Below are 24,104 nucleotides of genomic sequence, written 5' to 3'. Positions count from 1 at the left end.
TGTTCTACAGGAATTGCAGCCAGCCATTGGTCCCGATCCCGTTGATCTTTCGGAAACTCTGTCGCACAATGCCACTTTTTTTCGGATGCAGGACATGTGAGCCAGCTCTTCACGCAACATCTTGGGTGTATTCTTTTCGGAGCCGATCATGGAAATTCACCACGGGAACTCACTACTCATCTCCAACTCCTCGATGTACAAAACAACTCATCTTGGAGTACACAACAACGAGCGGAACAAACATAACTGCAAAAGTATCGCACGGCGAGCAGTTCCCGCACGCCGCATCGTCTGCTACGGAGAGGAGAAAAAAAAAAAAAAAAAAGACAAAAACGCACGGTCGGGTGTAGCCACGTGACTTCCGCCACTCACTCTCTTCTCTCCACTTCACCGACCTCCGTCGGGTTTCGGTTTCGGTTTCGAGCAGTTGCGTCTTTTGGCTTTATTAAATAAATACGCCACTCTGTTGCAAAATATTAATTGGGTAGTCCTCCGACACCATAATGAAGCGCCTGGCAAAAAATAAAAAAATTTTTTTGAGGGGTGTCAGTGTCCCTTTAAAGGGGTACGGAAACGAAATGTCTGTACTTATTTCTTTGTTTAGGTGTGGTCTATGTTGTGCCGGCAGCCCAGAAACACTAGCCTAGACTAGTGTTTCGGGGCAACCGGCAGAGATGTGAAGAAAACTATATTTTAAAACGAATTAACAAATTTCAAAATTGCGTCTGGTGGCGGTCTGTGAAGCTCCGTCGGAATGCCACGACGTCACGAGTTCTTAAGAAGCAGCGCCATGCAGTTCGCGGCACTATGGCTCGCTCGCGGAGTTGCTTAGTCCTGAACGTGACTTGGCAGATAACGTACGCGTTCATACGTCCTATAAACCCCACCGTTCATGACGTTTTGGAGCTTTTTTGACGGCTTATAACTTTCTTTCTATGTAGCTTACAAATTATAAAGTTAATGTCAAATTAAAGAGCTGTTTCTCAACGGTGCTTTAATGTCTCGATATTACGATTATTTCTAGTTGTTAGCTAATTATTAATCTTTTAATGGGCCACAATCCCTGATATTGAAAAAAAAATATTTCTCGAGTTATAACGTCCTATCGTACACGATATTTTACGTGAGTGTTCGGTTGGATGTAATAAATTAAAAAAAAGTAAATAACGAACTGTACAAATAATGTATATTTTGAAATAAAAAATAAACTTTAAAATGGTATTATTTTATGGCGCTATAAAAACGGAATCACGTCAACTAATCAAAATAACGAGACATTAAATTGTGAAGCAACCTTCAATATCACATTTTTCGGAACATCCATATTGATATATTACACGTTAATAATGTTATAAGACCTCAATCTTTTCCCATTCAGTTACGGCAAACTGTAGTTTCTTAAAGGGGCCCTGCAATGACCTTTTTACTAATTTTTAATTTCCACCGAACCTGAGCGCACTGAACGTAGTAACTTAGTGAAACTTTACTTTTCTCGAAGTTCCCTTTATTTTAGAAGTTATAGGCAAATTAAAATTACAAAAACAAGCAAAAAATAACCTCCCTCATGACGTCCTTGGTTGCTTGAGAGTGGCCGTGAACTAGAGGAGAAGTAGTGGGCTCATCGAGCGCTCACGGCTGCCGCACTCCGAGTCGACGGCGCGAGAGGGCGCCATTGAAGCGTGTTCTGGATAGGATGTATGCAGCGGGCAGCCAGAGCGGCTCTTATTGCATTTGCTGCGCGATTAAAGGCTAATTCGGCATGACACTTCATTGGCCACAAACGACAGCAAACACGGGTAAAGATCACTTCAGAATGAGAGCTACTTTACGCTGCCAAACCGCAAAACGGCCAAAACGCAAGACAACGCATCTCGCCGAAGGCCTTCGGAACGCTCGGAGCCGGTCGGATGCTCCTGCCCAAACGACCGCAGCGCCGCCGCGTACATCCGGGACCTTTCCGTGTCGGCGCCTGATCCCACTACTCTTCTCTAGTATGCGCCGCCTTTTCCACCGCTTGGTGGCGGGTATGTCGACGGGTCATTTCTAGTTTCCGTACTTTATGAACTGCATTCGTTTCTTTTTTGATATAAAATACTGAACAAAAACTACTTTTATAAATAAGTGAAACGGTTCGCGCCACTTATATTTTGTATTTCGACTAAAAAGAAGCTTTTAGCGGCTCTGACCAGTAGTAAGCCCAGGACCAAAGACGTCCGATTTTGCGCGCTTTCGGTACCGTGGGTCGCCCTCGTCGGTGGAGGAGGTTTCCGCGTCGTCCGGTTAAAATATGACGCACTGATATTTAGTTACTCCCTCCGTGCCTGCTGGCTTGCCCGAACCCTAACCCCCCATTCACACTGGAAGCGGATCCGCGGTCGCGAAGCGGTTGGGAACGCGGTTGTATAAAGATCCAGTACAAATGCACGCGCATTTGATGTCATCAAATGCGCGTGCAATTGTACTGAATCCTTATACAACCGCGTTCGCAACCGCTTTGCGAACGCGGATCCGCTTCCAGTGTGAATGAGCCCTAAGCGACGTGGAAACCGCAAAAAAGGTGGACGCTTAAATATGATTGCAGGGCCCCTTTAATATGAAGCACAGATGGCGACACGTGTTCAAGAACAGCTCGATGTGCATTTTTCAGTCGTGCGCCGCTAGGAACACCACGTGAAAGACAGAAAAAGCGCCAGACGTCAGGGTGTCAGATGCCTGGACGTCCGCAATGAGCGAGCCAGGGATGTCAGAACAAGCGCGAGGCTGCGGGTGCACAACAGCTACCCTTGCGCTCGTTCTACTGTGCATCGGTACACATGCCCGACGTGATTCAAATGAAATGGGCACCATAAAATGCATTCCGTCATTTCAGATTCCGCCACGTGTACGAAAACATTTTAATGTTTTTATCACTCGCAAAAATCATTCTCGCAATCAAGCCATGCTTGTCGGAATGTTTGGGTATACAGTTTGTTTCATAAACCACTTCGGTGGCTCTTAGTGACAATTAGTGGTGGCAATGATATTAAAACAAAACATTAAATCGTCTCAGTGTCTCTGAGCCAACGCGCTGGCCCATGAATCCATATTTGCCGGGTTTAAATATCGGCCGAGGTACCCACAATCCGACGGAGGCCAATCTGAGATTTCGGTTGCACGTCAAAAGATTTCCAGTTAGTCGAAATAAACCCGCATTTTTTTTTATTGGGGCGTGTTAAGTGACTTTTGTTGGATTGGCTTGTGAAACCTTAAAGGCCCGTTCACACTCTTGCGACCTCTTAAACCTGGGTTCCTTAAAACTTCTTAAACCAGAAAACACACTGGCGCTATCTATTGGGAAGCAGCGTAAACTCGGTGGTCCGGCATATTTTTTTTTTATTTCTCGCGCATTATCCTTTTTTTTTTGGCTCGAAAAACTTTTGTCAATGTTATAAACGAGCCTTTCTATGGGTACTACGCACATTTGACCTCGGAAATCCCGCAAAACCTTCGCTCTTGTGAAATGCAGTTGCAGGGTCACCGCATAGATGGCGCCACAATGCCAGTGTGTTCCCTCATTCTAAAAACATTTAAGAAGTTTTAAGATATCTCGTCTCTCTCAGTCGTACTCGGTCGCAAGAGTGTGAACGGGCCTTAAGGTCTGAATATTTGCTTTGCTTTACCTTAGTTCGGAGTGCAGCCAACGGTACGGGCTGATGAAGCCACTAAAGCAGCGCCAAGAGCCCGAGGTCAAGCTGTTCGTCCTCTTTCTGTGCCTATGAGGTCGGGCTAAACTAGAGCCACTGAATAAGCTACGCTTCATACACATCTTGGTGCTTAAAATGATGGCTGTCAGTTATCTGAGGCTTTATCTGAAATCACAGGAAACGCTTTTCCGTCCTCCACAAATGTTTAAACAGTTCGCGACAAAGCAAAGCAATGTTACGTGAGCTTCCTAACACCGAAACTAATGCTGAGAAAGTATAACTTTTGAATCATGACGATTGGCAGTTACGTTTGTCATTTGGTTTAGCTCGCAGGCTAAACCAAGTGCGGTGGGGATCGTTGGCCGAGTGTGTTGTGGCACCGCAGATCAGAGCACGTGGAGAAATGCTCGAGCGCGAGCTCCGTTCAAAGCACGGAGCTCACGCTGCAGAACCTGGGGACTAAATCTCCTCAACGTGTTTGTTGTTGTTGAAAACTTTCTTCTTCGTTGGTCTTTCAAGTAACGTCAATAGACCGATCTCACTAAGCGTTCCACGCATGCGTGACGCCGCCATAACTGTAGTTCATAGGATGCAGACGCCAGTTCACGAGACAGCTCATGCCGCCTCGTGCTCTGCTCGTGCAGACCTCCAGCAGGGTTGTCGCACGTGCAGAAAGACTATAGCTCCCACGATGCTTGGCGGCAGCGGTGGCGTACTCGAACTAGCTGGTGAGATCGGCCTATTGTATCAATGCACGAGGTCCGTATCTCGAACGGCCCTTAGAGGCAAATGGCGGCGCAGCACTAAAATGACTGGCCCTTGAAAGCGAATGGCGGCGGACCACCCGCTCGTGGCACGTGCTTTGCGCGTTTCCACAACAATGGTTGGCGGTACTTGTAAAAAACGCCTTTATCAAGAGGCTTTAGCAGGGACCCTGGGTTCAGTCGCCCATCTGCATCCTACCGTCGTGCGATCGTGTACCACATATACTGCGTAATGCACGTTAAAGACCTTGAGCTAACAGTTGTACTGCATTTTTTATAACATTCAACGGGTAACAGTGTCGCCCTACGAAACTGCTGCTCTCTAAAAAAACTAACGACTAATTTTGAATCCGGCTTTACATTGCATTTTAATGTGTGTTTGCCTGTTCGCGTTCTTTTTCTTTTTTTGTCTACATCTTTGATTATGCGGCTCTATAGAAAAATATTCTATAACTAAGAAAATGGCACGTAAAGGCAAAATACAAAAAAAAAAGACACATAGGCGCGCTTAATAAAAATAATTGAAATAATAGAATTGATTATAATTGGGTTTTCAAAAAGGTCTGAGCGCACAAAAAGCTATAAAAGCGAGCTCGATGCTTTGGATGGTGCGCTTCTTTACTGGTAGAGTAGTTCACGCCAGCATGTTCGCTCTTGTATGTTCCGCTTCGCTCGCACGATAAAACCAAATACTTTACTGGTAATGTATTTAGTGAAACAAAGCTACATTCTGCATATGTGCGATGCCCTCAGTTTTTACGTGATTACACACTTGTTTATCGTTATTGTTTTTGTTTCCCACTGCGATTCATATTGTGTTCTTTGTGTGCTACATGCAATGAGACCACGGTAACCCAAGAGCATTCTACATCGCGGATTGTAAAAAGAAAAAAAAGAAAACCTATGCTGCTTGTTATGTGTATCAATACAAGATGTGTATCAATACAAGATATGTTAAACTTCACATGTGGCCGTTTGCGTAAATAAACAGTGTTGTTTGTCACGAACAATTCCGATTGTATGAAATCACCTGGGAAAAATTTGTTCTAGGCACGCGACCGTTGGCATTCAGTGAATACTCACAATCGGCGCCGAGATTATTGTAGCTGTCAGTAGGTGGAGTTTTTCTATCAACCCAGAGTTAGAATGTTTCCCCCTTTCTGTTGCAAGCAACCAGGAGACAACTTGCACCAAATCTGAGGGTCATAAAGTATGCTAAAGTTGAGGCTTGGGCGAGTTGGTATATACTTCAAAGATTACGGCCTGAGCATTATATCTGTACAAGCTTTAGCTTTAGATGCGCTCTTAACTTGCGATACGCTCAACGCTAGAGTAAAATGTAGCGCTGTTTTAGTATTAATCGGCGTACCACGTGCACGCTTACACTATATTTTATACAACGTCAAACTATACCCGTTTGCATCTATTTCATTTCTGCACACCACTATTTGCGCGCATAAATCACCACATTAAGACTGGCACAGGATCTCACAAAAACAATTTACAGGGTTGTTTTTTCTACCGCAAAAATAAACTACGCATTGCCTAACGCTCATTTTCCGCCAAAAGATAGCGCTAGGTTACAAGCAGATGCCAAAGTTTCATCCCGAACGGACACCTTATTCAAAAGTTATAAGTGATTTGCTGAAAATCCCAATGGGAAAAATGGAGCCCATTCTTGCCTGTTTTTTGTTTCTGGTGCCACAGAGCCCTATGTATTCGAAAACTCCGTCGGCCGCTATTTTCCCATTGAACTTTTCAGAAAATCACTTATAATTTTTGAAGAAGGTATCGTATTGGGCTGAAACTTTAACATCTGGTTGTACCTCTAGCGCTACCTATGGGCGGAGAATGAGCGTTCGGCGGTGCCTAGTTTATTCTTGCGGTAAAAAGAAACCCTGTATTTTTTTCTTTTGTGACACCCTGCTAATTGCTTAAACTATGTGCAAAAGCTATCAACAGCTGTCAACAGACCCAGAATCTTTGCCTGGTCAGTCATTGTATTTATCACCGCATTCCTATTAAAATTAATAATTACTATTTTTTGCTGCGAGTTTATTTTTAACCTCGACATTTTTTTATTATGACCCCCGCACCAGTCCTACTTTGGGTTTACCAAACTCAACATCTAAACCTGAGTGTTATTTTTTGCCTGGGCAGTCATTGCAATTATCACTGAACTCGTATTAAAATTAATTCTTATCAATTATTGCTGCTGGTTAATTTTTAACCTTGGCTTTTTTTTATTATGACTCCCGCACCAGCCCTAAGGTGGGTTTACCAAACTCAATATCTAAAACTGAGTGTCGTTTTTTGTGTTTTCCAGTCTCGTGGTTTTGTTCAAAATGAATACCCAGCTACCTAAATGAGACACCTGACCGCCGAAAAAATAGTTCATTTGTTTTGATTTTTAATGTATTTAACTTCTCGAGCTAGAAGTTTGGAAACCCAAGTTTATCGCGTCGTTTTCCTGGAGGTCCGGAAAGAGCCAAACGCGCGCAGGACAATAGGCCCGGCCCGTCATATAAATCTGATCACATTGATATGTAATTGGCCTTCAAAATCACCGTGGAATGCTAACGGCGCACAAGCAACTTTATATTTTTCCACCCATCGGTTGTATTGTTGTGCATGTGTTTCGCCATTTGGATAAGGATGATTTTCGCATTTTGTTCTGACCATATTTAATTGGGACGTGAGCTGGGAGCGTAGGCAACTGGCCTCCTTGCACGAGAACTGGCGCAGCCGTGCGCCTTCCAAAGAAAGCTCGTGCAGAAAAAAACAAGCGAAGGACCAGGGATGTCAAATTCAAGATATAGAAAAATACCCCACTGTACCGAAGCGCCACCACCCACGATTTCTCTCATTGATGTACAGGCCTGAAGGCGATCCCACCGCCATCTCTTGGTTCAGAATCACACTCACGAAGAATGGGGTTGCACCTTAAAGGGAAACTGAAGCGGTTCTCTATATGAGAAAAAACATTTCAATGGCCTTCATTCTACCTCCAGGATCAGGAATATCAAGATTATTTTTCAATTTGGTGCACGGAGGCTTCAGAAATTAATTTTTAAAGTACCGCCGAAGCCCCTCCTTCCCGGGGCGTGACGTCACACTAGGAGCCTTCGGAATATCTGCTCTCGCGCATCTTCAGCGCCTGCCAAAGCTATGCGAGCGCACTCTTGCTATTTTCAGAAAGGTCAGAAAGAGACGTCACGACTGGTGTCACTGCGGGGAAATATACCTGGCAAGCTTGCCGTTGCACGCGCTGAACACACCAGCGACACGCGCTTGGCGGCCCGAAGATCCTAGTATGACGTCACGACTGGTCGAATCTTTTTTCGCTTTTTCTCGCTTTTAGTTGCATCTTCAGGGAAAACAAAAGTGATATTCGGATTCACGGGATAAAAATACGCCAGAATTCACCTCTAACTCGTTTTTTTCAAGAAGTGTTTCAGCTTCCCTATAAAGCTTCCACAGTGCTTCCGCAACGTGCATTCCGCGTCATCAAGATCGCAGTTCTTTGCAGACGTTACGTGTAGGGCTTGATTTGAGGATGTGGGGACCTCTGCATCCTCAGATGTGTCATTTTCAGAAAGACTTTCAGCGCGTGAGAAGCGTAGTAGTGGACTAAAGTTACCACTCGTGGAGCAGGTACAAGACCGATGTCACCAAGCGAACTGCGCAGGCGCGCGCATTCCGGAAGTGGTGCCGCCGCCATGCTACTTGTAGTCATCCCTTCCCCGCTACATACGGCTGCGCGTACGTACATCATCATAGATTACCATTTGGCACGCCCCGGTATCACCTTGATTCTCTTGCATGTTATTACATAAGATTGTGTTGTTTGTGATGCCTTACTTTCCTTAGCAAGTGCAGAAGAGCAGTTTCAGTCGTCTTATCGCTTTAGAATCGCTTTGTCGTCTGCTTCGTCGTCGTCTGCTTCTTCGTCTTCGTGAAGGCGCGAGCCCACTGCCGTTCACGGGGTAATCCCACTGCGGCCGCGGAAAAAAACAAAACAAAAAAACAACGGCGCCACTACTTGAGCATTCCGACACCTCGGACGTCTCAATTACCTTGCAAACAAGTAAACGTCTAGTGCAATAGCAAAAAACAAGAAAATTCGGGGGACCATCGGCTCGGTGTAGCACCACTGAACAGCATCTAATGTGATGAAAAACTGAGCTTGGTGGTGCTCAGTCTTGTGCATAACGTTTAATCAGCCATCAAGTAAGAGGAGCTAAATAGACTTTCTCGGTCAGCGATAGTTTTCTAAAAGTTGTTTCATTCTGGTTTATCGCCTGCGCGACAGAGTACCGATGAACAGCGGGAAAAGCCTGCACACAAAGAACTGATCTACAGAAAGGCCATGCCTCACGCGCCGTAATAATTGGCATCAATCAAAAAGAAGCAACCATGGCAGATACCTAAAAGGTTGGGGTGGAGGTGATTTTTCGCGCACAGTTTCTATTCAGTTTTATTTTGTTTGCGCAAGATCCGAACGCTAACAGTCACCCGAAGGGGGAAGCTTCTTTCTGCGGTCTCGACTGGTGCTAATGCAGAATGGATCAGTAACACCAGCCTAATAGACTACCACAAAATGGATGAGGGTCGTTTGTTACATTTTTGGCAGTAAGTACGTCTTTTCGCGCTGGTATGGAAAAGAAATGAAGGCTGCTTCCGAAAAAAAGTTGTTTTATATCAAGTGGTGCATATCGGGAATCGCTGCTCTTTTTTAGTGATTGTCCTGATCTTTTGAAGCACAGACGTGTGAAACATGTCGTCGCCATAACCACCAAAATACACCGGGTAAGAAGTGTATTAAAAACGGCCTCCGCAAAGCAGTGTGCAGGTCCTATTTGAGGTAGACCAACGAATAGGCCGCTACGGAGCAAATGGTCAGAGATTTCAGCTTACGGAACACTTCGGCACGCTCTATGTCTCGTGCCCCGTAATCTTACATATTTTAGCTGACGTGCAATAATTGGATATAAATTATGAAGCAAATCGCGAAACAAATCGTTAAACGCTATTTTTCCTGCCGCTCTGTCCGGCTCTTTCGACCTTTCTTTGCCATGCTTCTTTCTTGCGGGAAGACATAATATCCGAGGCCTTTTTGTCTGGTGCTGTTGTAATAGCTCCGTGGCATACAACATGTAAAGCCACCGATTGAAAACCATGAGTCAACACCTGGCTAAAAGTCTCGTGCTAACCCGAAGATTTCCAAACGCCGGGCGTACAATGCGCACCGACGCGGCCGGAAAACTGGGGAGAACTACAGGTACCAGAATGCACCGCGGCAGCGGTGGCGTCGCGCAACTCCTCGTGAGATCGGTCTTATCTAGCCCCAGCCTTGTATCTACTCCATGAGTGGTAACTTCAGCGCAGTACTGCGCTTCTTTCTAAAAATTACTGATTTAGGCGTTTTGGACGACGCTTAGCAAGTTTCTAATTGGGACCATGTCTATTTTCACCCATTAAAATATGAATTAGTGAATTTTAATTAATAAGCCGACTTATCGCAAAGATTAGCCACCCACATAACATCTCCGTGGGCGTATAACTCACTCGCACAAACCGCATAAGTGTAGCTTTCACGGCTTTTTTAAAAACAAATCTGCGTAATAATAATAATAATAAAAAATAAAAAAAAAACTTTTACATACACAGGGTGTTTCAGAGAACTCGGGCCAAATCGCTCCTGCAAAAACTACTCATCGCAACGAAAAAAGGCTTGTGTCGTTTCGGTCCTGGGCCAGGGGCCCATTTAGGAAAATTATTAAAGTCCAGGATAATTAAATTGTTAATTATTTTTGCGTCATTAGCTACTTTTAATATTGTGTTTAAGGGCATAGTTTCAATTAGAAAATTGCTCCGCACCGTCGAAAAACACTAAATCAACAAATTTCAGAACGATAGAAGGCACGCGAAGCATCTTACGGCTTTCTGAAAAACCACACAATTTCGACGGCTTTTTAAGTTTCGGTTTGCTATCGGAGCGCATCTCAGCCCCGGTGGCACCGCATTCCGTGGAGAGATAGTGCAATCAGCCTCTGCTGCGTCGCGCGATGACAGCGCAGCAGGGGTTGGTTGCACTTCCAAGGCAACTATCCGAGAAGATATCCCGTTTATAACCTTATCAAGCACGATTTGTTGACTCTGGTTTGTTTAGAGACCTTTAGTTGATGCTGACAAGCCACAGAAAAGAGCTCGGCAGGTCCCATGACCCCAAAATGAAACACAAAACGGGTCCTACTTAAGCTTGATCGTGCATTCAATCTTACCGAGACATTCGGCCATCATAATTGCACAAGCTTTTGTTTAACATTTTGTACCCGGCAAGCTCAAGTTTATAGTACCCACATTTAAGCAAATCCAGTTTCTAGAATCACCAGCTTTATTTTAAGCCGGAAAACATTCTTCAAGTAGCTGCACTTTGCATATCCATAAATTTATTTGTATGTATACCTGCATTACACATCCATACATACATTATATTATATATATTTATATGCATTGTATAAACTTCAGTCAGATCTTACAATTCCATCTTTATTTTTTTTTCTCTTCGAAGGTTCTGCACGAATGTTAACTTTGAATGGGAGAAAGAAGTAATACTGCAGTCCTAACCCTCCTCCAGCAAAAAAATAAAATAAAAAAAGAAGACAATGTCAAAGAATAGAAAACAAAAGAACAACCACATGACAAAATCATTAAAACAACCTTGTCTAGCAGTAGAGCAGACAATTTGTTGCACAAACTAAAAGTCACGTTGTATCACAAAGTTGTCGTCGGAAACGTGGTAATGCAAGAGCCCGCCAAACCTGCTCGCAAAGAAAGAACGTGAGACAAACTTCAAAGCTAGCTTACAGGCAGCTGACAGATTTGAACTATGCTGCATAGCACAGAACAAAACTAGCACCTCAAAAGAACAACAAAGACGTTTTCCTCGGGTGGCTGTGTTCATGTATATGTGCGTGTGCAAGTGTGTGCGCAGTCCTGCTCCTCAAAAGTGGCGAAAGTGTGTATTCCATGTCCGTATGTTACAGTGTCCAACTACGTCCATAGCGTATACAGCACATTTGTGTGGCTCCTAAATGATAATATTCATGTACATAACAACGCAGATGTGGCTTCTGCTCTGGAGGGGGCGGGGGTGGGGGAAAAAAAACTGTCCAAAGCAGAGGGGGGCAGCGAGAGACATGTGTAGGCACATCACGCGTGTTGAACGTGTAACGAAAATGCAGGAGCCCAGCTTGTTTGCGAGCATGTCCACATGCACAACGAAAATGCGCTACTCAAATAACTTACTAAAACGAGAGGCTGCCTCTATTCGGTAAAATACTTTTCTTTGCCTGTACACAAGCATTGAACCTGCCACCCCACCTTCCGTTTTCTTGTAACATGTTGAGGGTGGTAGTAACAATAGCTTTGTAGTGTGGTGCAAAGTAGCACTGCTGCTGCCACGGAGTTGTACTAGTATACATTTCTTAGCGCTGAACGTCTTGTCAAAACAAGCCGTCGCCCCTAGAGACGGCGATAGCAGGTCCACTGTGCTTTCCACGCGTTGTGGTGGCTGAGGAAGAAACAAGGGTTTAAAAGCAGATGCCAAGAACTTTGACCTTGCCGAATACACTCTTCTTTTCATCCTTCCTCACAGTAACTAATCTCCTTCTTGCCAAAACAAAAATGTACCGACTCGAAACAAGAAAAACGCAAATTAGTCGATGCTAAAACAATAAACTATCTAAGAAGTCGACGAAATATACTAATCATGCTTTCAGACCCTTTCAAGACTCTTTCAAGCTTCTGCAACGAAGTAGAAGCTTCAGAACCGAGATGCACAACACCCTCTCCCGCGAGTCAATTCCACCTGGAGATCACTGAAGGGGCAAACAAGCTCGCTCGTGAAAACGCGGGCGTTTCGCAGACTACCTCCACCCGAGGTGCCTTAAACACTATGTACACCGACGATACGAGCCTTCGGCAAACTGCTCCTTTACAGGTTTACCAACACCTTCAACAACTTGCAAACAGAACACTTTGGAATCAATAAAATGAAGAATGACAAAACAAAAGAGGATAAACTGCCATCATGATAATGTTCGAAGAGAGACAATTCACAAACTTGTCTCGATGAGAAAGAAAAAAAAAAAATCTTCGGGTGCATATATATTTTTTTACACTTTGACTCCCTTTTTGCGCGTTTCTCTTTTTTATCGTAAGGGAGGAAGAGAGGTAGGAGGAGGAGGAAAGAGGAGAGCAAAAAATGGCGGAAGTACACGCAGAGAGATGTGAGCAACGATGTTTGTCTTTCTTCCTTCTTGCACACTCCAACGTTCTTGTCCGTTCGACGCACTTTCTTTCCCCCATTCGGTTGGAAAAAGAAAAATTCCCTCCACACTTTCCCTTTTTTCTTTTCCCTCCCAAGCCGCCTTGCTTCGTTTCCCTTTTTTAAAACAGAAGATGAAGGCATGAGTCCCCCTCGGTGGTGGCCGACTCTCACAGCTTCTCCTTGGCAGCCACCCAGGCGGACGGTCCGCCGTTGTCGTCGATGACGTTCTTGACCTTCTTGTAGATCTCTTCGGGCGCTTCACCTTGGATTATCGCTGCGGAACAAAAAAAAGAAAAGCCCCCGAATAAGACTATATGCAACCAGCTCTATAATTCGTTCCATGCCAAGTTCGAACACAGCTTAGGGCTTGAACGCATGAAAACATTGACACGCATATTAAAAGCACTAGTCATCGGGCATTAGCTGCGCTAGATTTGTTTAGCAGATGATACAACACGGAGAAGGACGATGAATGCCACGACGTTGTGCTTATGGCGCTGTTTGTCTGACCCCATCGTCTTTTAGCACTGACTGTGCTCAGATTTAGGGTGAAACAAAGTATAGTACAATCTCCAATGAAAGCCGATATAAAAAAATCTGCTTTGTTGTCAGCACCTACACTCTGCACTAACATTTCTGTGCAATGTTGGTGAGGTTGGCATAGATTCCCAGTGCTCTGACAAAAAGTAGGTAAAAGAATAGAGAGGAAGAAAAGACAAAAAGGCATGTCCCTGTACTCTTCCCTTCTTTACTCATGTCAGCACCAGCATTGCTGAGTGGAAAGGGGAAAGCAGGAGCCCCACGTACCATTTCCCATCAGCAGTGTAGGAATGTAGCACTGTGAAAACTACTATGCTAGCCTTGCCAATGCTGCACAGAAAAGTTGATGGGGAGCGTCATAATTAGTCAATCATTGTGTGTGTAGGCACACAGTCATACATGTAAGGGAATGGATGTCCAGAACAGCTTTTTGGCTGTACACAAACATGGGCAAATAGGATATAACAAAAAAATAACCACAGCTTTTCTCATGACGTTTAAAACAAAAGACTGTGATGGGGGAAAAAATAGAAAACTTTGAATTCATAAAAAAAGGCAGAGGAGACTTCTGTGCCTTTTTCTTTGACTTCAGTTACCTATTTTTTTCACTCTTTAGTTTTGGGTTTTAAACTTCATGATTAACTATCACCAGCTTGCCTGCATACCCACTGTCTTTTCACAGCTTTTCTATTCTTTTTTCTTATTTTTTTTTTAAGCATGGTTTGAGCATGTTTGTATGATGCAGGTCTTTTCGAAATTTAGGGATACTTCTAAACTTATGGGAGAAGACAAAGATTTTGCATATAATTTGTATCTGTATCTGAGATGTGTATTCCTGTACCTATCCCAATCTTACAGGTACAGTCTAAATCTGAGAATATGCTGTTTACAACTTTGCTAGAGAGACAAATATTGTAGACACTTTGTACTATACCAGTTTAAAACTAACTAAAAAGAAAAAAAAAATTCCGTGCTAGAGCTTTATGACTAGGGTGGCCACCTTCCTGTAGGCGAAATGCGGTATACCCTGTCCGGCGAGGGGGGGAGGTGGGGGGGGGGGGTAAGGGGCACGAGGAGGACGGTATTTTCACGACTCAAGAGATAAGCATTAAAAAATTAACCATCCCGCACACCCCGATATTCTGTGCTCTCCGAAAGCATATTATAGACCTGAAAATTTTGTGGCGGCAATTAAGCTAAAATAATTTTCAATCACAGTGATATATTTTTGTGTAATTGTAATGGTAAATATTTTATTATGAGTGCCTAAGTGGAAAACATATAAATCGACTGCAGCAAACCCCAATGCATGAAAGGGAAATAACAAACAATAAAACTTTTTCGATCTATTGTTTCATGTCGATATATAGTAACTATATATATATATATACTAATACTGTTATACTAACATGCTCTTGCACAAAATTAGAACCTTATGTCGTTGTTTTTATGACCCGTGCGAGTTGCAGGTTTTTTGCCTTGTGTGGCCGTCTTCACTAAAAAAAGCTTTCCATAACAACCCTTTCGCATGATACAGTATGATTTGCAAATAATTACAATAGTTCATTTTCAACTTTAGGAGAGCAATTTTCGCTCGCAATATTTTGCCATCAAGGGTAGAGGCCAAACGGCAAATGTGCTTCCGACTCCTGCAAGAACAATGGTCGCTTCCCGCAGTGCTTGTATAGAAAATGACATACCACCAAGGTTATTACGTTTATCAGCGACCTCCGCGCAGCCCCGTGGCCCGTTCTTTGGAAGCGCCATAATTTGCGTGGTCGAATGCTACGGCGATGTGAAATGCGGGACACTTTAAAGATTTTGGTATTTCTTGTGGGACGCAGGACACGAGCCCTCAATGTGGGACAGTCCAGCGAGTCGCGGGACGGGTGGTCACCCCATCTATGACACACCATAGAGCAGACCAACTCTTTCGGCTTTCACAATATAACCATTTATATTTCGTAACAAAGCGATGGAAAAACATTAGATTATGCGCTAGTCGCAAGCTAAATGCTACATGCCGAAATCCAAGATCAGCTACAAAGGGGCAACAAAGAAGGGGTCAAAATAGAATACCTGTGAAGTACTCTGCAAACTCCAGTTCCAGTTTTGCTGCTCTTTCAAAGGTTTTCCTAGCCTGTTCTTCTGTTATCCTCTTGTTCATCTCCCTGTAAAGTGCAAGTAAAAGAGTGCAGGAGTAAGACAATGAATGAAATCCAAACTTTCACAGAAAACGTAATGTGGATGAGCAAAACTAATTCAGAAACAGCTGTCAAAAGATTCTGCAGTCTCCTATCTCCACGCAACGGATATAGTGGAACATGTTTCTCATCCGTGTTGTGAAAAACGGAGTCCACCCAGAAAAATATAGATCTTGAGAGTCACGTGATACCGTGACATCACAGTTCCCACAACACCATGACCGTCAAATGCTAAAAGATCAAAGGTCAAGTGTGGTGTCAAATCTATTTTCAAAAACCAATCTCTGGGCCAAGCAACGGATTCTCCGCATAAAGCGAGGAGACTGACCAGCAATCTGAGCCCTGGAGGTGCAACTCACATGATCGACTCCACAGACTTTGGCTTGATGAAGATTGCAATGGGTTCCAGACCGGCCACTTGCAACCGCTTGATTGCATTCCCACTCACATCTAGAATGCAGTGCTTCCCCTGTGCAAAGCGAGAAACGAAGCAAACAACATTATTATACGGCTCAGCATAGATTAAAAGTTTTTAATGCAATTAGTTACAATTCTTTAATTGGTTAATTAATCAATGAATCGGTTGCCTTGATTTCCAGGTATAAATTCTAAGGAAGTGTTAAACTAGACATAATTTTTTAGTTACTTGCTATGTAATTTCTGGCAACAGCAGCAGCCCTATTTATAACCTGACACTGTTCTGCCACAAAAGGAAAACAATAAACTATTTTACAATATTTTTCAAACTTGATAATTACTTTAAATTACAATTATAGGGAATGCTAGCTTGTTTTACTGCAGAATATAAAAGCACTTCTTCCTCAAATACATAAATATGCACCAAGTAGTAAAGCAAGCATTTTCACTTTCTCCCCGAAATTTCTAACTGAAAACTCGGTTGGTTACCCAGAAAAAAAAAAAAAAAAGATTGTGATAAAAGCAATAATAAATTAATTGGAAGGTTAATCAATCAATCGCCCAGCCCCATCAAGGGGGGACACTACCTGGGAATGTCACCTTGTGAATCGCTCACTCAATCAACGTGACATTTGCAGGTGGTGCTCGTAGCCATATAGAAGGAGGGCATGCAAAGTTTATGCCCTGTGAACCAATTTTAAAAGCATAGGTTCACATGGAATCTGCTCAATGAATCTATCGTTTAGAAATGGTGTTGGTGATCACATATTTTTCTGGTGGAATGCATACTGGAATACCTGTTGCTGTTTACTGTGAAAAGAAATTCAAGAAAATGTGCATTTTCCAGTTAAAATAAAATGATGAAAAATATATACCTATATTTTTTCAGAAAGTTTTTTAAATTACAATTTTTCAAAATAAAGGAACATGAAAATGCAAAATCTAAGTCCATAGTAATCACTCCATAAAATGTAGGCATATAAGCCACAATTATTAAGTCTCTCGATAGTTTCATACTGATATAGTTATGCTAATGTAAAATTCATGCCAACAATTGGAATGGAGAACAATGCGTTCAAAGTGCTCAAAATTCTGCCTTTTCTTTAACATCGGTGGACCGAAAATTATAATTAAAAAAAGTAACTATGCAGTGTAAACACATAAAACTTTCTGGGCAGTAAGCACATAAAACTTTATGGGCATAGAAGTGTTAGTGGATGTAAATATATCATTTTTGAAATTAAACTTTTTTTGCAGAAATGCTTTTTTCTCGGTAGTGTTCCCCCTTAAAAATATAAATGGTCTGCTATACACAAAATGCGGGACAAAGTGAATGCCTGGGTGGATGTTGAGGGAAGAGAGTGGCACCCACCTTCTCAGCAACTTCTCTGACCGAAGCCACGCTGGTTCCATAGAGGTTGTCGTTATACTGGCCGGCTTCGATGAAGAGGTGGTTCTGAATGTCTCTCTCCATCTGCTCCCTTGAGGCAACAAAATGGTAGTCTCTCCCGTCCACCTCATAATCTCGCTTGGGCCTCGTCGTGTCTGTGTGCAAAAGTGAAGCGGCCACTTCAACGTCCCCGGCAAATAATGTGCTGCGAGGGCCTCCCTGACAGCTGTTGCACGTTCAAGCAACGCAGTTCTTAAATACTGTAAACGACGAAATTTTTGCGAAAACCTAATTTTCGTGAATTTCGCGAATCGCCTACATTTCGCAAAAAATACGTCCCGCAAACAATTCGGGCAATATGTGAACGCTACGGAAGCTACACTCGATTCGCGAAAATGAAAACCCGCAAATTATTTCAAATTTTCAGCTTTGGCCCGATGCGCGAAAATTTGAGCCCGCAAAAATTAAGTCGTTTACAGTATGCTACAGTATCATGAAACCAATGTTAAATCTGGTGACACACAACCGCTTAAACTGGGGTTGCATGCAACCATATAGATCCGAGGTTGCACAAAAAAAGTTGCCCACAATGAACAGAACGTGCAACCTTCACTTGCTGTCATCATCGAATGCGGAGGTCTTTTTCAAAATGAGCCAAATCCAGAGACCGAAGCTAAGCCGATTTCGGCTGAAATTCTGAGTTTATCTGGGGGTCCATCATTTCCAAAAGGTATTACTAGGGGTGTGCGAATACCGAATAGTAGTTTTCGAATCGAATACCGAATCGAATCAAGAAAAAAAAGCCGAATATAGAATAGAATATCGAATAGTGATTTTATTTGTAGGAATTTTTTAAAGTGTGCCTGCGATTGAGATTATTATATGTGCAGAGTATGCGCCTGGCGCAGAATATGCATCTTGTGTGGAATAAAAGCAAAAATGTAAAAAAATTCTGGTGAAAAAAAAAGTAGTTGCTGTTGGACATTGGGCACTAAAGATCCAATTTTATGGCGCAAACATAATCTATCTGCCCTAAACGTCACAAAAATACTAAAGTTACAGCCACTCAAGCTTTTTTTTCTTCTCGTAAAAACAACCTAACACCGCAACTTTTTTTAATATTTGTATAATTCAGAAAAGGGGCATTTTGCGATATTTGGTCTCCGCTTTAAGGAAAAAAAGGGCACCCGGTATTTTATTTCATATAAATAAATAGATAGGTGTTAAATCTGAGTAAACAGGCTTAAACAATATAATCCGAAGTAAGAAAACAAAACGTGGTTAGGTGGCGCAAGTCACCGTCCAACTGCCACTATGCATCCATTTTTCCGACTATCTATCCTGCTTTAAAGAGCCTAGATTTAAAAGAGGAAGCAAGGGAAACTGAAACCACGGAGACGGCTTCTGCACAGATTGGTCGTAAGTAGAGAAGGCGAGCGCGAGCAAACGTAGGAGCCTCGACGCCTGCCCGATCGACGCTTACGCTTTCGACTTTTCGTCGCCTTCTCGGTGTTCGTAATTCAAAAGCGGCTATCGAACGGTTGGAAAGCCTCTCAAATCTAGGCACGCTATTTTTCCGTTCCGTTTCGTTCCGAATCGGAATTTGCGGCTTGCGGTTCCAAAAGAACGACGGCACGACGTTTCATCAGCGTGGTTATTGTGGTTCTCGTTATGTGATAGTGCAGATGCCGATTTCTGTGAGTGCCGAAAGTGTGTTTTACATCGGCGCTTAAATTTGAAACGAGGGGCTTTACTCGTGAAAAGAATTGGGCATGGCGCGGAATTCCGGCTTCCCAATTCCTCTCTGGAAGTGGCGCAAACGGGATGTTTCGGTTGGGATTCAAGGGTAGATTGTGTCACGATCGTGAGTAAATCTGCGTGCTATAAAGTTTGTGGCGTTCGTTACTTTTCTTTCTTCTAACCTGTGCGTTAGATTTTTGTGGAATGGTAGGACCAAGAGGTGTTTGTTGCATGGTCTATCTAACATTATGGCGCTTACATCGGGAGAAAAAACGGCTTTTTTCTGAGCTCCGCATTGACCGCGCGTCTTCGGCCGAATATATCGAATATTCGAGTGACCGAATACTAGGAATTCGATTTGAGAATCGAATTATTCAGGGACTTTCTATTCGATTCGAATTCGTATATTCGAGTATTCGCACACCCCTAGGTATTACTAATCTGAAATTGGTCATATTATGCGAGAAAAAACAATGTAAAGGTGGCTGCAGTGCAGAGCTATTCCGATAAGCACACATTCCTGCTTATCTGTGTTTTCGCATCACATAAATTCAACTCATTATTAAAAAAAATGAAAAAAAATGATTTAAGCAAGAGCAAGAAGATTTTGCCACACCCTTGGTACCAACCAAAATTTCAATGAAGACTGGATTTCTGTTTTGGGAAAGTTGACGATACCATCCACCTTGAGACAATGGTTGCGAGATTAATGAGCGTCATCTCTGAATGCCCGCCACTCGATTTCCAATTGTGCAGTCATTCAATGCAACATAGAGATGAAACGGACAGACTTACGTGGCACACAAGATCCGAATTTCTCAGGGTACTCCGATATTAGATCGTCGTTGATTCTATCCTTCAGGGGACCCAGGATGATTATGGGCCGTGTGTAGGAGACTGAAAGGCAATGAGAATGCCAGAAGCATTGTGTTACGTTCCAGCAATCTTCAATTCCCAAGGCTCCCTGAACCCAACAACAGTACTACCAGCTCACAATATTCCCTAGAGTTATTGGATTCATCTTATTTTTGCTACCTTCTCTTCCTGGGCCACTCACCCACCTGCATTGTTGAATTGATAAATATATGATAGATTTGCTCAGAAACATTTTTAAAAGAATATAGAAGTCGAACAGTGCAATAACAAGATTTTATTTCAACTTGTAATTACTTCAGATGTCATACTCCGTTAATTTAGAGCTTACATCCAATACAAAAAACCAGTCACTAACAGCGCATGGAACAGTACACTCACTTGCTGGCAGCAATTAAAATGTCACTTTTCTACATGCATCAAAAGCAGACTAAGTTTTATTGAACTATCATTTTTAGATCTGTCACATTTTCTTGTTTTCCTTCTTGCTCATCATTCACACCAACTTTACAGACTAAAGGGAAACTGCAACGAAATTCTAGCGCCCATTTTACTGTTTAAATGTCAACCACATTCTGGCCACATTACGGAGACAACAATATTTTACTTGAAAAGACACCAAAACATTATTTAAAATAAAAGGAATGGATGTCGTTACGTTACAGTTTATACAAGGGCAGCACTACTCCGCAAAAATACGGCAACAAGCTGCATTTGCGCGAGCCCTGTCGAACTTGGCCTGACCGGATTTCTGTTATCTCCTCTGCCTATTCAACACCTGCAGAGAGCGGGAAGGAGCAATTCAAACGGCCAGGTTGTATCGCGTTGACGCCACAAAGTGGCAAAGCCCACATCCCTGCCAGCCCCTATGTAGACAAGGCAGTGAAGGAAAACCAGACATCAAGAACGCGCTTGAGGAGCCAGATCTCCCGAGACGCATCGCGTTCGTGACGTCTGGTTTTTCTTCACTGCCAAGGCTACAGGGGACTGCTGTGGTTATGAAATTCGCCACTTGGTAATGTCAATGCGTTACACAGGGTCGTTCTAGTTGCTCCTCCCCGCACCCCCAGGAGTTGAATAGGCGTGAGAGAGAAGGAAAATCCGGTTCGGCCGAGTTCGACGGGGATCGCAGGCACGCAGCTTGCCGCTGTATCTCCGCGGGGCGGCTCTGCATTTATACGGACTGTGACGTAACGACATTCAGTTTATTTGTTTTGAATAATGTTTTGGTGTCTTTTCAAGCAAAAAATATTGGCGTCTCCTTGATGTGGCAATAATGTGGTTGACATTTAGACAATAAAATAGGCATTAAAATTTCGTTGGAATATCTCTTTATTAATAACCTCAATTTTTTTTTTATGCCATCAAATAATGTCTTATAGAAAACTGCACTATCCATAGAACAACTTCTAGTTTCATGCAACTTCAAATAAAACATGAAAAAGCTCTACTCACTTTCTTGTTGCACCACAGCCTCATAGGAAAGAACAGGCTCATCGATCCCTCCTGTGAGAACAAAGGCTCAGTCTCAAATGCAATACAAAAAACAGGAGCTGTGCCAAGTTGTCTATGCGTTCAGAAAACAAACACATTACTTTGTACAATGCTACGTTTCTCCTGTAAGAAATGTCATTACTCCCTTCTCCAAAAGCGTGTCACAAAAACAATTAATCCTTCTAATGATCGCCAGAGAGAAAGTAAAATGCTTACAAAGTGCAACCTACGAAAGAAAATAAGCCAAGTGACGAACTGTCCAACACCTTTCTTCAAATCAAAGTTGAAAGCACTTAAAAATAATCTGCTCAGAGATAATCACACAGAGTACTACTTTAACCTATATTTGATAGAGCACATCTTGAACAAACCTGATATCAGCAAACTAATACTGCCGTCGTCTAGTCAATTTATTTTACATTGACCAACTTTAATAGGCTTTAAACCTTACACGTAATTTCATGGCAATTTTGCCATAACAGCAATTTGGTGGTGCGTTCCTCGGCTTCAGCCCCCACCCCCCCAATCCATAAGAGAATGGTATCGATGCAAACATGCCAATGTGCATTTAGTTGGCAAGTTAATGCAAACTGGATAACAAGCACAGAGATGGCAGCACCCCTGTCACAGGTCAAGAGTAGGACAAGCTCTTCAGCAGAGTGTACGCTGGAGAGGAGAGTCCCTCCTCTCTCCCCTCTCCTTCCAGTATTCACTCTGGCAAAGTGGAAAGAGTGGAAGGCAACGCGGCAAGAGCTGGTCCTGCTTTTCTTAACCCGCAACAGGGTACAGTGCCCATCAGCCATGGCCATACACACTGAAAACAGATCTGCACATTCAAAGCAGTACTCACTCGTGCTACTTGCTTCGCTATCACTTGCATATGAAGTGTTTGCTGTATCTAAGGGTTAGAAGGACTCGGCATCAGCACACACAGGGTACACACAGTGTTTTAGGTACATTTCATTAATCAGCGGATCGTACAGTGCACAATATTTTGGGATGAAAACATCAAGCACATACACTTCCGGTAATAGTGATAGAAATAATCTTTGATACATGCTTTTAGAGCAGAAAATGCACCAAACAGACATTTCTAAAGATATAAACTTTCTGTGGCACATCAAAAGATGAATTAGTAGTCAATAACACACAGAGGAAACAATGACAGCTGCCAATACTGTCCAAAGCAAAAAGCATTATAGTTCTACACGATCCATCTTGCAGAACTAATGCTTTTTTTCGGTCATTCTTTCCCCACACATCAGTGGAGCGGAATGGCCTTCCCACCTCAACAGCAATAATGGAAGGCCACCAGCAGTTCAAGAATGCCATAGCTAATATTGTATAACTAGGAGCCAATTTACTGTAGTAATAATCACTGCATTTTTTTATCCATACTAAATACATTGTACCGACTCCCTACTCTAATGCCCTTGGCCCTGAGGGTATATGAAATTAAATAAATAAATAAATAAATAATGGCATTTCGGGCTTTTACGCGTTAAATGAACTAGGGGCATCTGGTATGCCCCAGCAGAGGGCAGGGTATAAATCTTCTAGACTGCCTGGGAATCTTTCGACATGTAATTGCAAGCTGTTACACAGCACCTTCCCTATAATGAGCTCTTAACAAATTGCAAACACTGCAGTGTGAATGTTCTTTCTTTTGTGAAATGATACCCCTATCTTGTCGTCAGAGTTGACGAGTTGGAATATGCATATTGGCCAAATTATCGCAAGGGCGATAAATAAACTTGGATTTTTGCGCAGGAATTTTAAACATGGGTCAAGTGATACTAAGTTGTTGTTATATAAAACGTTTATTAGACTAATTGTAGAGTATGCTAGCAGTGTCTGGGACCTGCACACGACTTGTAACATAGCTAATTTAGAAAGGGTTCAGAGACTTGCAGTGCGATTCGTTTTTAATTAGTATTCTTCTTATGTGTCCCCCACAGACTTGTGTGCTAGAGCAGAGTTACAGAAAGGAAGGAAACAAAATCGTCTGAAATTGCTTTATTTAATTGTTAGCAATGAGCTGGGAATAGACAAGAATCAATACATTGAATTTTTTTGCCCTAGAGTATCCAGATATTCAGATCAGAAGACACTTAAACCATATAATTATAAAAATGATTCATTTAAATATTCCTTCTTTCCTAGAACAGTAATTGACTGAAACAACCTGCCACCCAATGTTGTTAATGCAGCCTCCTATTCTGACTTTTGCGACGTTTTGTGTAAATGAGTGCACCATGAAATATTTGTATCTTTGTTTTCCACTCCTGCTACGACCTCGAAAGAGGTTAGCAGTATGAATAAACAACAACAACTGGAGTTCTTACCCGTAGACAATACAGACATGTTTTCTGAATCGAGTGAAGGACCACAAAACGTAGGATATATAATCTGCACTATCCCGACAGCCTGTTTTGAACAAAGTCCACACCGCTTACCCACAAGTAAACATAAAATAAATCACTGAGATGTAAGCGAGAAAAGCGGTAAATGGCACGATAGAAATAAATTTCCAGTTTAAAAACAACCACTGCGTTGGACTCTGAGGATATGAATGAGGCAGGCACAGTGTCTCAACAAGGGTCACAGTTAGTGATTTAGTGTTAGCAAGTGCAGTTTCTTAAAGGGGCACTGACACATCAAAAT

At 42.7% G+C, this 24,104-nt stretch overlaps 1 protein-coding gene across 12 annotated transcripts in view; it reads right to left on the bottom strand.

Annotated features, from left to right (window-relative positions):
- Nucleotides 1-10,882: 10,882 nt before the first annotated feature.
- Nucleotides 10,883-24,104, bottom strand: part of LOC8036906 (disks large 1 tumor suppressor protein) — a 645,442-nt gene continuing 632,220 nt past the window's right edge. For all 12 annotated transcript variants that reach the window (XM_042293831.1, XM_042293829.1, XM_042293830.1 and 9 more), the window contains 7 exons: nucleotides 22,291-22,338; nucleotides 21,402-21,452; nucleotides 19,869-19,970; nucleotides 17,316-17,488; nucleotides 15,886-15,995; nucleotides 15,402-15,493; nucleotides 10,883-13,056 (listed from right to left, as the gene is read on the bottom strand). In XM_042293831.1, the coding sequence (XP_042149765.1) occupies nucleotides 12,950-13,056; nucleotides 15,402-15,493; nucleotides 15,886-15,995; nucleotides 17,316-17,488; nucleotides 19,869-19,970; nucleotides 21,402-21,452; nucleotides 22,291-22,338 (683 nt within the window). In that variant the 3' untranslated portion in view covers nucleotides 10,883-12,949. The remainder of the gene's footprint in view (nucleotides 13,057-15,401; nucleotides 15,494-15,885; nucleotides 15,996-17,315; nucleotides 17,489-19,868; nucleotides 19,971-21,401; nucleotides 21,453-22,290; nucleotides 22,339-24,104) is intronic.

The sequence above is a fragment of the Ixodes scapularis genome, unplaced genomic scaffold (genome assembly GCF_016920785.2).
Source record: "Ixodes scapularis isolate PalLabHiFi unplaced genomic scaffold, ASM1692078v2 PGA_scaffold5__190_contigs__length_132052651, whole genome shotgun sequence".
NCBI classification, from domain to species: Eukaryota; Metazoa; Arthropoda; class Arachnida; order Ixodida; family Ixodidae; genus Ixodes; species Ixodes scapularis.
This window is presented reverse-complemented; position numbering and strand designations above follow the sequence as displayed.